At 38.1% G+C, this 13622-nt stretch overlaps 1 protein-coding gene across 1 annotated transcript; it reads right to left on the bottom strand.

Annotated features, from left to right (window-relative positions):
• Window positions 1-1914: 1914 nt before the first annotated feature.
• On the bottom strand, window positions 1915-3150 carry LOC110919863 (probable serine/threonine-protein kinase clkA). The gene is made up of 2 exons (XM_022164110.1): window positions 2980-3150; window positions 1915-2910 (listed from the first exon to the last, which is right to left on the bottom strand). Exons 1-2 carry the CDS (start codon window positions 3148-3150, stop codon window positions 1915-1917), a joined length of 1167 nt encoding a protein of 388 aa, XP_022019802.1.
• Window positions 3151-13622: the final 10472 nt, after the last annotated feature.

Below are 13622 nucleotides of genomic sequence, written 5' to 3'. Positions count from 1 at the left end.
TATTTCTCTGACATAGATTTCCACTAATTTCTCAGTACTATCCTTCTCCCGAATTGCCAAGAAGTGTGCGGGCTTTATCAATCTATCGATGATTACCCATATCATGTCATGACCTTTTGAGGTCCTAGGTAACTTCGTAATGAAGTCCATCGATATTTGTTCCCATTTCCAAACGGGGATCTCAGGTTGTTGTAACAAGCCCGAGGGTTTCTGATATTCAGCCTTGATCTTCGCGCAGGTTAAGCATTTTCCGACATAAGTCGCGATATCACCTTTGAGTTTAGGCCACCAATAGTACTCTTTCAAATCCTGGTACATTTTATCCGATCCAGGATGAATCGAGTATTTAGACCTATGTGCTTCCTCAAAAATAACATCTCGAAGGCCTCCAAAGTGGAACCCAAATTCGACCCATAAGGTATAAAGTTCCATCTTCTTTTGGCACTAATTGCTTTTCCATGACTCGAAGTGTTTCAGCTTGAATATGCTCTTCCTTGAGCGCTTCTTGTTATGCATTATGAATCCGAGTGATAATATCTGTACGAATTGTCATTTCTAATTCTCGGATTCTTAGTGTTTTAACTCGCTCCTTGCGGCTCAATGCGTCAGCTACAACATTTGCCTTGCCCGAATGATACTTGATTTCACAATCATAATCGTTTAACAGTTCAACCCAACGTCGTTGACGCATATTTAATTCTTTTTGGTTGAATATGTGTTGTAGACTTTTATGATCCGTGAAAATAGTACATTGAGTACCATATAGATAATGTCGCCATATTTTCAAAGCAAATACCACTGCGCCTAATTCAAGGTCGTGAGTGGTATAGCTCTTTTCGTGAACTTTTAGTTGGCGAGACGCGTACGCGATAACTTTTTCACGTTGCATGAGTACGCAACCCAAACCTTGATGCGAAGCATCACAGTATACAACAAAATCATCGGTACCATCGGGTAATGATAAGTTAGCGGTTGAGCAATCTTTGAAAAATTCTCAATAAATCTCCGATAATATCCCGCTGTGCCCAAAAATTGTCGCATTTCGGTAGGAGTCTTGGCCGCTTCCCAATTCTTAATTGCTTCTATCTTGGACGGATCTACTTGAATGCCTTTCTCGTTCACTACATGCCCGAGAAATTGTACTTTGCGAATCCAAAATTCGCATTTGGAAAATTTCGCGTATAGTTTCTCCGTCTTTAGCAACTCCAAAATTGTTATCAAATGTTGTTCATGTTCCTCAGTCGATCGAGAGTATATCAAGATATCATCAATAAACACTATAACGAATTTGTCAAGATACGGCTTGCACACGCGATTCATTAGATCCATGAAGACCGCTGGTGCATTCGTTAAGCCGAATGGCATAACGAGAAACTCATAATGACCGTAATGAGTCTGAAAAGCCATTTTCGGTATACTTTCCTCTTGAATCCGTAATTGATGATACCCCGATCGTAAGTCTATTTTTGAGTATAAGCTCGACCCCTGTAGTTGATCGAATAGATCATCAATCCTCGGTAATGGATACCGATTCTTGATGGTAAGTTTATTCAACTCGCGATAATGGATGCACATCCTGAAAGTTCCGTCCTTCTTCTTTACAAACAAGACTTGAGCTCCCCAAGGCGAGTAGCTCGGTCTAATGAATCCTTTATCCAACAACTCTTGAAGTTGTGTGGATAACTCTTGCATTTCAGAAGGTGCTAATCGATGTGGAGATTTAGCTATGGGTTCAGCTCCTGGTACCAAATCAATATGAAATTCGACTTGTCGATAAGATGGTAGTCCTAGTAAGTCTTCAGGAAAGACTTCAGGAAATTCTTTTACTATTGGAATATCTGTCAACTTTGGCCCATCCGCCTTCTTGTCCACAACATGTGCAAGAAAGGCAATACACCTTTTCCGTAAGCACTTCTAAGCTTTCATGCTATTGATGATCCGTAATGGGGTGTCGCGCTTCTCTCCATGTATCACCAGTGTCTCTTCGTTCAGTAGTGGTATGCGAATGATCTTTTCATGGCAAACGACTTCGGCTCCATTATTGGATAGCCAATCCATGCCAACCACTACATCGAAACTACCCAACTCAACAGGTAAGAGATTGATAGTGAATTTTTGTTCTCCAAGTTGTAAGGAACATTCCGTAACAACTTCCCCCGATTCTACTAGTTTACCGTTAGCCAATTCTATAGAATATGGGACATCTAGTTTACTAGATTTTAGTCCCAGAGTATTTTTAAATTCTACAGAGATAAAGCTAAAATCGGCACCAGTATCAAATAATATGGATGCAAAATGATTGTTAAGGAGGAACGTACCAGTGTCCACATTAGGGTCTTGGCGCGCATCCTTGGCTCCAATCACAAATGATCGACCACGAGCTTGGTTTTCTTTAGGGCAATCCCTTTTGAAGTGATCTTTGCTTCCGCATCCAAAACATCCTTGTTCACGCCCATTTCCATTCTTATTGTTATTTCTATTCTCCGTTCCTGATCTATTTCCTGATCCCCAGCATGACTCGGTACGGTGGCCAAGCTTGCCACACTTGTCACATATCCTACAATTACCCATGTGATGATACGAGCATCGCTCACACTTGGGCATAGTACCAGAGTACTTCTTCGGGCCAATATCATTGGTGGCTACAAACGCCTTTGCATCCCTTGCCTGAGTATTCTCTTGTTTTATGTTATAATTGTTGGGGTTGTTGTGATTGCGATTGTTGTTATTGTTGTTGTGGTTATTGCGGTTGTAGTTGTTGTTGTTGGTATTGTTGTTGGTATTGTTGTTGGTATTGTTGTTGGGGTTGGTGTTGTTGTTGTAGTTGTTATTATTCCTACGAGTTCCCTTCTTGAAATTTGAGTAACTCCTTTTTCCACCCGTGGAAGACTCGACATGTGAATCTTTATTCTAATCTCCTTTCACATTATATTTCTTCATCCTGATCGCGTCTTCATTAAGGCTCACAACTAAAGTTACCGCCTGCGTGATAGTCGTGGGTTCTGCTGCAGTAACATGGCTTCGGATCTCAGGAGCAAGTCCCCAAATATAGCGTTCAATACGCTTGTATTCTGGTGTAACCAAATAAGGAATCACACGAGACAGGTCGTGAAACCTTTGTGTATACCCAGTAATATCAGATCCGACCATAGTAAGGTTCCAAAATTCATTCTCCAACTTCTGGAGTTCAGCACAGGAACAATATTTTTCTCTCATCCTTTCTTTCAATTCTTCCCACGTCAATCCGTATGCTACACTATCACCTAAAGTTTGCACTTGTAAATTTCACCATGTAAGGGCCTCATTGATGAACAAGCCAGTGACGTAGGTGACTTGCTGATCAATAGAGCATCTGCTCATTCTTATGGTGGAATCCGTTTTCTCCGTCCCACGCACATAAGCCACAGCACCGCCTGTGCCATCATAATTGAGTGGCTTGCAGTCTAGAAACTGCTTGAATGTGCATCCTGAAATAGACAATAAACGGATTAAGAATGAGCAAACAGTGAAACGCACGAATAGATTTTAAAAAGGAATTGGGTAAGTTGTGACAAAACAACTAAGTGTTACAATTGGTATTGGTTCCGCCATAGGTACCGCCGTGTCCTGGGCCTCCTGATCCGCCAGTGCCACCGCTGTGTTCGGCACGTGAGGCCTCATAAAGGGCTATAGCTTGAGAAATCCTTTCTCCTATTAATGCATTCAATTCCGCCTCATTTGTAGGCATTGGTGGAGGTGGGGGTGGATTAGATGTTCGTGTACGTGGAGGTTGTCTTCTTGGCGCCATTATTCTTCCAAAAGAATATACGATTAAGTTTAGGCGTTGGTTTGTTAATAAATATTTTTACTAAGTATATAAAACACATTTATAACATTAATAAAAATATAATCCAGCAATATGTCATGCGAATAGACCAAACAATACAAGCAACAAAACATGTATCATATAACATTTAGATGCACATATAGGATAACACCAAGTTTTCTTATTTATATAACTGACAACTGATTACATGATTGTTTTTGAAAAGGAAATCAAAATAGACTCGGGCTACATCCCCCGGTCTTACTAGACTAGTACATATACAAGGTGGCAAAATTTTTCCTTCATTCCATGCGGTCTTTAGTCTTTCAGTTGTCTTGAAACTTGGTGTGAGTCTATGTACACAAAACGCTGATATAACTACCTGTCACAAAAGAAGTACCTGCAAACACAAAGTCTATGGTGGAGGAAAAACTGGCGGTGGGACCGGAAACAATGACCTGTAAACATGAGAAACCCTATCCTCCATATCATGAACCGAACGGTGAAGGTAAATCATCTGTTGCTCGAGTGTCAAAACACGATCAGGTAAGTCAACTGGTGGTATCTGAGGTGGTAGTGGGGGTAATGGTGGTAACTCTGGTGGTGGTGGTGGAGCATGAGGTGGTGAATGAGCTGGTGGTGATGGAGTCAAAAGTACCAAAGCCTTAAGGTGAATAAGCTCCTCCTCGAGTTCATGAACTCGACGGATAATAAAGTCTATCTGATGCTCGAGAGTCAGCACACGAGCACGTAACTCGGTAGTAACAGATGGGTAATGCAATGGGTGGTACGGATCTGTAATAGGCATAACATGTGGTGAAGAATGTTGTGCGTTGGGCGGTATATGGGCATGTCCAGATGGTCCTGCCTCGTCAGTATGGTCTGTATGTGGTAGGATAGAGGCAACATGCATTTGTCGAATACGGTCCATAGATCCCTCGGAAACAGGGGCCTGACTAGGCTCCTCAGCAGGTAAGTGAGCTAGAGAATGTGGTGCTGTAGGAATATGACCAGGTGCAGGGACAACTGGCTCATTTGGTAGGACATCATCTAACTCGACTGCGTATCGATGTAGACCCGCTGCTAGTAGTGCAGAAGAGGTAACAGATGCACCCGTTGGAGCATCTGAGTCAGTGTCAGAATCTAAAGAAAGAACAATAATCGGTACTACCGGTGCAGCAACATCTAGAATAACCAGATCATAAACATCCCCGTCTCCCAAGTCATCATCTATATGCTCCACGGGAATCACCGGGACAATGCCGTCATCATCCTCGTTGAGGTCCACAAAAGGCACCATAGCAAGAGGAAGTACATCCAAAGGTATAATCTCGAATACATGTTCACCCTCCGGGTGACCTATAATAACTATGTCATTGAGTGGTGGAGGTACAGCTAATACATCATCGTCAACAATATCCCCTAGATATGCGAATGGCTAAAAATCATCCATATCGCTATCAGATCCCGTCTAACTATCCGATGTAATGACCTGAACCTTGGGTATGTAATCATTATCTGAAGAAGGTGTCATAGGATCCACATCATCATAAATGTTACTTCCTTCGGATGAAGACATAATATCCTGTAACATAATTGGTTTGACGTATGTATTAATAAATTAATTTTTCAAATATATATATACACAAAATGTTGAAATCACATAATTTCATTTTAAGTTATTCTATTTGTGTTATGCGGATTAACTTAATGTTTCATGTCTACCATTTAGAGACTAATGCACTTAATGTCCTTGCTTGATTTGTATGATATGAATTTGGTTTTTGTTGTGCTGGACCTTGAGAAAAAAAAATGTTTATGCAATGAAAACTCTTATTTTTGTATAAATTGTTTTCGTGAGAGGTTCCCTAGTGATTGTAGACTAGACTTGAGAAAGAATCCTCGTTCACTACAATCGAAGCTCTGATACCAATCTGTCACACCCTGCTCGTAGCGGAAGCGCGAGGTGTGATCTGTTTGTTCTCATTGCATAACGATATAAGTAAACATACTAAATGAATAAAACATACTCCATTGCCATTACCATAATTGTTCAAAAGATGCGCAACATACATTAAGTTTATAATTTGCAAACCATTCAAAGAAACTAAGTTGTTATTATCTCATACATTCAAAACGAAAGTTTTAAACACTAAGGCTTTGTCCACTATATCACCGCAAAGCGGCAGTATAATAGATAAACCCTTCAAAAGATGGCACGGAGTCTTGATACTTGTTTCCCGAATTAGAATCCCTGACAAGGTCCACTAATTCCCTGAAATACATGTTTAAGTAGAAAAATCAACAAAGGTTGAGCGAGTTCATGCAGTTTACTTGAGTATGATACACCCGAAAAATGTAGAATGTATTTGTATTTGAATCAAATATAGTATGAAAAGCGTCAATGAAATCGTCATCATTAATGTTTTGCAAGGACATTAATATGTGTGACGAAATAGGAAGCAATCCAACCCTAGACGATTTTAATTGTATCGACACCATGTCGTAGGGCAACAAACGCACTACTAGGCAATGAATGACCATGAGTGGGGCTCGCCAAAACCCATTAGATCTAACCCTTTGTTCCTTGGTCCAAACTGGATTAATGGTGCTTTAGTTATGGCCCTAATGTAACGCCCCGCGTTTTCATACTTCCTAAAATTAGAAACCATCGTTTGTAAAACTATTTTTGTAAACTTCGTGGTCTTGAAAACGTTCTCTCATTAAAAGCGATGTAAAATCCGAGACTTGGATCATGAATAAAACTCGTATTTTGTTAATCACATGTTATACATACTTTATATATGCTCATACGTTCAATTTCGTGGAACAAATTATGCTTATTCATAATTCTTTCTTGGAAACTAGGTGCTAAACTGGTAAATACATGAAACTTATGCTTCGAACATATTTTGAACAAGGACGACACTTGAATTAATACTTATACGCTTAATTATACTTGGTTTATACTCCTCATACTAAATCATGTCTTGAACTATGCCTTTATGGCAAATATGGCCCTTAAATACCTTAAATATATCAATTACACAACTCTAGGGGCCAAAATGTAATAAACGAAACTTAAATCCGGAACCACAAAGAGCTCGCGGCCCGCGTGAACTTGCCCCATCCTCTTACGCGGCCCGCGTGAGGTCCCTGATCTGCAGAAAGTTGGATGGTCGCGACCAACTTCCATTTTTTAGCGGGATTTCGAGTTTAAACCGAGTTTAGGCTCTTGTAAACACCTCTAAACAACCCTAATCACCTCCCTATAAGTACCCAAGCTCTCCCAAGCACTTGGACACTTTCACCACTCTCATATCTCACCAAAACACTCCCAAATTCAAGCAAGAATCTGCATTTTCGGACAGATTCATACCTCTACACTAAACTTGGTATAACTTGCTCATTTCTTGATGAAAACACTTGATTCTTCTTCCTACTTGCTTGGTTAATCATGGAGTTTGATTCCTTGACTTCTCCTTGGAGAAATCAGACCTGGAATTGCTCCGAATTGACCAAAAACTTTCTGTTTTGTTACAAACTTATGTAAACTTCATCCAACTTGTGTTTGGCACAACTCAAGCCAATGTCCTAATGCTTACAACCCCTCTTATGGTTGGTTAAGCTTAAAAACATGGTTGAGATATCTAAATCATGGGTTAAAACCTCATAAACTTTCTGTTTTTTTTATTTGGGTTTTACCCACAAGTAGTGTTCAAGTATGAAACTTGATGAATGTGTGATGGTTGGACTAGCTTGGGCTATCCTTCATAAAAATCCACTCATTACTTGATATTTTGCCATAGTTTAGTTGTTGTTAATACCATAATACTTGTATGTTCATGACCCTCCTTGTTGTTTATAGCAACAAGTGTAGCGGTGAACAATAGAGGTGCCTAAATGGAAGCTTGTTCTTCCTACCTCATGTATGAACTCTATGACACAAAGAGGTGCCTAAATGGAGACATTGATCTCCTACCTCATGCTTGAATCATAAGACTCGTAACCAACATAATATCTAAGCTATTCTATGTACATACATATATACCTAAGTAACCAAACTTGATGGTAACTTAATAGTTACTTGTAAAGAATATGTTACATCATCTTGCTCTTGTTACGACTCTAATGGACCTTTGAATCCATGAAATCATACCAACTCTCTTGAGTTCAAATAGTGTCAAGAACAAGGGTTATGTGTACAAGATGATTATTTTCACATGCTATTCTCATATCTTACTTTTATAGTGTTTTAAATACCGAATCTCGACTCCAAGCATACTTGAACTTTAACCCCGCACATTCAATCCTCTAACCTCATCAACTCGTCAATAATTGAATAATCGGAAATCATATGCAAACTTTGCGAGTATACTCGTATTCCCTCTTTTTACTTTTACCACTTTTGGGGTGTAACATGTTTATCTATCAACAAATAAACACATGAACATTTTGCTTAAACACATGAACATTCCTATAACATGCTTGTATACGTGATGGCTTGATGCTTTAAACTTGGATTTATCTTATGTGTCGAATTTATCATTAACTTCGTACGAGCCAAACCGTGACATATGTAGCGCTATAGGATTAACGACCCGCCTCTTTATCTTCGGTTATGTCATGAGCATATTGTGTTTCCTTGGTTTGATATGTTAGACACATACCATATTTAAATGTTCATCTTGAATCACATGCTTGCTATGAGGAATTGTTCAAAGTTATCTATTGCTATGTACGTATCAAACTTGTATACTCGCCTTTGCTTTTGCATTGAACTTTATTTTAACATGTTACAGGTGGATGTTGACGATGCATGGAATCTAGTAGGATGCTTAGATACACACTTAGAAAGAATTGTATTTGTATTGTATCATTTTATTATTCATGTTGTTGTACTTTGTTTCAAAAATCTTGTACTTGATTCTTTAGAAATGAAATGAAAATGATTATATAAATACTTGTCACAATTATTAGCGTTATGATGTCTCGAGCAATCTTCACACTTCGTCTCATCCCGATGTTTCCGCCATTGGTTGGGGTGTGACACCTAATTTCTCACATGATCTAAAGTGTTTCATTCCTTGACTTATCATACTTATTGTACATGTATTTTCCCCGATAGTTGTAAAGCTTGAAAAGCATTTAAAATGAAAAGGGGACATAAACTCACAGTATTGCGTCAGTGAGTAGAAGTAAATATGATTTCACTTGTGGTAGTCCTGAACAGTGTTGCGACCTACAATCGTTTTTATATTTGTTAGACACTTCGGTCTTTGTAATTAACTTGAGTACAAGTCTTATGTCTTAAATATGTGTAAGACTTGTATGTCTTTATTGTTTGTTGAACTTTGTATAATTGTATTTCCTTACAATTTATGTTATTGGACTTATCCCAAGAATTTATAATATTGGGCCCAAATAGTGTTGGGCTTAATTAATGTTGGGCTTTTGGGGCCCTTAAGGTTGATATTGGGCTTGGCCCATGCGTTATCGGCTATTGGGCTTAGCCCAAGTATTTAAGCCCAATCTAATTTATAAAAAAATATAAGCCCATTTATATAAATATTTAGCGTATTTGAAAAAGAAAAGTCTTTCATTTTTATAAAAACAATTTTATAAAAATTTACTAATTATACTTTTTAGGTAATAAAAACATAATACTTTTTATAAGTTTTCAAAATGTCCGAAGTTTGTTAATGGTAACGCAAATTTTGTGTCCGTGACGAAAGATCGTCTAGATGTCGTATTATGTCCTCGGATTGTTAATATGTCCATAAGTTCATCCGTCGTCCGTTTTGTTCATAATTTATGTCCGATTGTTCGTAGTGTCCGTAATATTTCTTTAAGGCGTATTTCTATGAGATTTTGTAAAACTTTAATTATAAAGTCTCTTGAGTTTATTATTACCATTTATCAAGTTCCTATCTTTGATATATATAACTAATACACCAATTATTACATATCACACAACTTGTTAAAATGAACAAATATATATTTTCTCAAAAATATATATTTATCTAGTCTTTTCTTTTTATGAAAGTTGTAGAGAAACATTTGGTTATATTTTTATATGATGTTCCCTATGTATTTTCATATGGAATTTGAGTTTAAACAACCCATTTTGCACTTTGAAGTAAGAATACTAATGCTGAATTTTTGCGGAAAAACATTGAAATGGTCATTTTTGGTGCTTTTTGGCAGTTTTCGGACAGTTTTTGTGCTACCGGACATTGGAAATATATTAGACCAAACCCTTGCATTTCCAATTAGGGTTTATTGTATAATTGATGTTGGTTTTTCGTCTGAGTCCTAAAAATATTGTTACACTAGTTTCTGCGGATCCTGAGTTTTTGTCAGCACGCTAGTTTACTAGGCACTACTCTAGTTGTTTCGATGCACTGTTTACACTGTTTCAAATGTAACCACTAAAAATGAATCATGTGCATCATAAATGAATATTCCATAACTATTCTAATCACGTATTTGTATAATGTAATTCATTGCTTTAAATGTAAATAATTTACCAGAAAGTGGCAATTGTCACACATGTAACCGACGAAAACCCACCCAACGAAAACACATGGATCAACGAAAACACAAGGAACCAGATGAAAACTTTTGGGTGTTTTCACCATACATTTAACTGACGAAAACCCTTGGGATTTCATCACCTGGGGGTTTTCGTCCATAGTGATTTTGTCCCAGGGGTTTTCGCCACAAGGGATTTCGTTGCAAGATGATTTCGTTGAATGCTTTGTTACAGTAAACTCCTTGTTAAGTTGTTAACTCTATTAGTTTGCAACTCTGTTAACCCTGTTAGTTTATTATCCCTGTTATGTATGTTAATCCCGTTAAGTTTGTTAATTTTGATTAGTATGTTAACTCTGTTATGCATGTTAAGAATGTAAACTCAGTTAAGTCTATTGACTCTGGTTAGTTTATTAACCCTGTTAAACTCATTAACTATGTTAAGTCATTAATTCTGTTAAGTATGTTATTGGGTAATTATGTTAGATCAAACTGCAAAAGACATTCATGTGAAACATGAATTGTATGAATGTAACTAATTGTTGTTTGATGCATGATGTTAACTGCCAAACACACTATGTGATATTGATTTCATGTGAAACTTTACGAACTTGAACTGATTAAGTATATGTACATAGTTTAGGACTTGACGGACTACTTGTGAGCACATAGTTTAGCATAGCGAGCAAACCAAGCTGAGTTCACACTTTCTACAAGGCATGGGATTCCCAAGGGTTGGGAATGGGTTAATAAACCAAAACGGAATCTACATATCCTCCTTGGGTAGGATATGTACGGCCATCCTCGTTGGGTAGGATGCTACTATAACCCCTGCGTATTCTCCTTGGGTAGAACTACGTACGTTCGTCCTCCTTGGGTAGGACAACAATCTTAAACTTACTAGACAAAACTCTATCATGAAGTCCCTCCTCTTTATATCGACTTAATCACCGAGGCCAATGGCGAGAGGGTCATTAGTTAATAGCGCTATTAGGTTTAACAAACCTCACACCGTGTCGTTCGAACGGGCGTGTACTAATGGACTATGGCAAACTATCAGTGATGATAGACACTGATGTAGGGCACAACTTATATTTCGTTAGTAGTCGATATGGTATGGTCTAGTGGTTCACAGGGGAAGCCCCCCACTGATTATGGTTACGGTTTGGGAAACAAAAGAACTGGTTAACTCGTGGTTTACGAAATGACTTATGATTTCAGAACAAACTGGTAAAACTAAACAACCAACTGTGAACTCGCTCAACTTTGTTGTTGACACGTTATTACATGCCTTGCAGGTCGTTAGGTATTCTTGGAGCTTGCACGGGAGGCGAAATCGTTGTGGGAACATGGACTGTTGAATCCATGTTAAACATTTACACTTTATAAACTTATTACTTATGTTTGGGGTTTTTACATTTATGATTCCGTTGAATACTTTAACCATGCGTTTGTTTTGAACACCTTTCATATTGTGTGGTTGAATTTTATTTAATACTTATACGTTCAATATGATTGGTGGCTTGATCCTGGTCAGTCACGCCTCCAAGAGGTGATACTCCACGAGTGGATTTTGGGGGTGTGACAACCATGATCAACATTTAGATTCATTATTGTATAACAAATAAACATATTAAATTATGGCACCACTATTACATAAAACACATTTAATTTAACCCTCACCTTTGCCTCAATTAGCCGAGTTAGCTTCTCATTGTTCTCGTCGAATAGTGATTTACATTTTTCCACAAGAGACGATTGTAATTCATCCGCATTTGAAAATTTTCCTCCATCATGAATTGCAGACCTTCTTTTTCTTGGTTGTTGGGTGCCCATGGGGAACGACGATGCATAACCTTCATACCCATCACCAACCCCATCATTTGGTTTAAAACCACTGGTGTGCATCGTATCAATATTTGGCTGCATGTTAGGGGGTATCTGGCTTGCTATACGAATACTTTCTAAAAATTGCAAACTAGATATGTACCACTCAGTCTGCATCTCGTCACTAGTGGGCAATATGGATTGAATCGGACGGTAATGTTCACTCTAATAATTGAATAATGAAAACTTTTATCAATCAATTTATTCTAATACAATATAACTGAGAATAAAATAACAAAGTAGAACAATTACCTTTTGTGCTGATTCAAAACTGCATTCAACAGTAGCAGTTGTAACCCTTTTTCCAGGCCCCCAACCTAAAAATATCTGGGAATTGCTTCGCGTTTAAAAAATGAACCCACCTCCTTAAATTCTGGAAACACTTCATAAATCCACATCTACACATATACATAAATTTATTTTAATTAAGAGGTTGCTATGTATTGCATCAGATTAAATCAAACTTTGTACCTTGAATGGCCACATGCAACCAGGCAACGAGAACCCGGCGTTACCCTGTTGGTGTCGATGACTCAAATTATATACATGCAAATTTGTGCTCTGCCGAAGATAGCTACCCCACGGAAAGTTGTTCCATGCTTGTAAATCATCAACCAGATTCATAACCATTTTGTCAATGGTTTTGAAGCGTTGGGTACCTTTAAAACCTAACTCTAATAGCATCAATAGACAGAGACGAAGACAATCGTCGTCATCGTATTGTGCCAGTCTGAATCAAAAGAATCTTCTACATGACGTTGTTTTACATCGCGTATCCCCGGGAAAATTCTTGATTTGAACGAATTAGGTGATCCATTAGATATCGTATTTGTAAACGGTCCAAATCTAAACCCGGTGATAAGACAAAACTGAATGGGGGTAAAATGAAGAAAATTATTCCCGAACAAGCAAGTTATTCCATTGCTAGGATTAGGAGTGGCCACCTGATGTCGAGCAAAAGTGGGCTTTGACAAATCACAGACTCAAGATCCAAACAGTGACTAAAGACCGTCTGCCTCAGCCTATGTTCTAAATTACCTGTCATTTTCTTCTTGATTTTATCTAGAATTGTCCAAGCTGCTCTAACTCTAATTCTAGGAGCCTTAGCCTACATCAATGGGATAATGAATTGTAAACACTACAACAAAAAGTAAAAAAATGATAACACTAGCAATTAAAATTAAAGAATTACCAATTTAGTGGTAGTCAAAACAATGTTGTCCAGCATTGCAGCCGTCTCTTCTACCATGAACTCAATGTTAAAGTTTTGGATTGGGTCATCCTCCCAGCAATGATTCATTGTGCGTGTTTCCATTACAAAAACGGGTCAGATCGGGTCAGAGAGTAACTGAATCCTTAAGAAAAACAAATCGGGTTGGATCGTGTTAGTTAGTGA

This window comes from Helianthus annuus, chromosome 16 (assembly GCF_002127325.2).
Source record: "Helianthus annuus cultivar XRQ/B chromosome 16, HanXRQr2.0-SUNRISE, whole genome shotgun sequence".
In the NCBI taxonomy this organism is placed as follows: domain Eukaryota; kingdom Viridiplantae; phylum Streptophyta; class Magnoliopsida; order Asterales; family Asteraceae; genus Helianthus; species Helianthus annuus.
The sequence above is the reverse complement of the archived record's forward strand: the minus strand, read 5'-3'. Positions and strand labels throughout refer to the sequence as shown.

Excerpts from the sequence above, each read along its gene's own strand:
- LOC110919863 (XM_022164110.1), bottom strand. The coding sequence starts at position 3,150 with ATGGTCGGATCTGATATTACTGGGTATACACAAAGGTTTCACGACCTG. Across the intron at positions 2,911-2,979 it reads CCACGACTATCACGCAGGCG|AATAAAGATTCACATGTCGA; the intron begins GTAACTTTAGTT and ends AAAGGAGATTAG.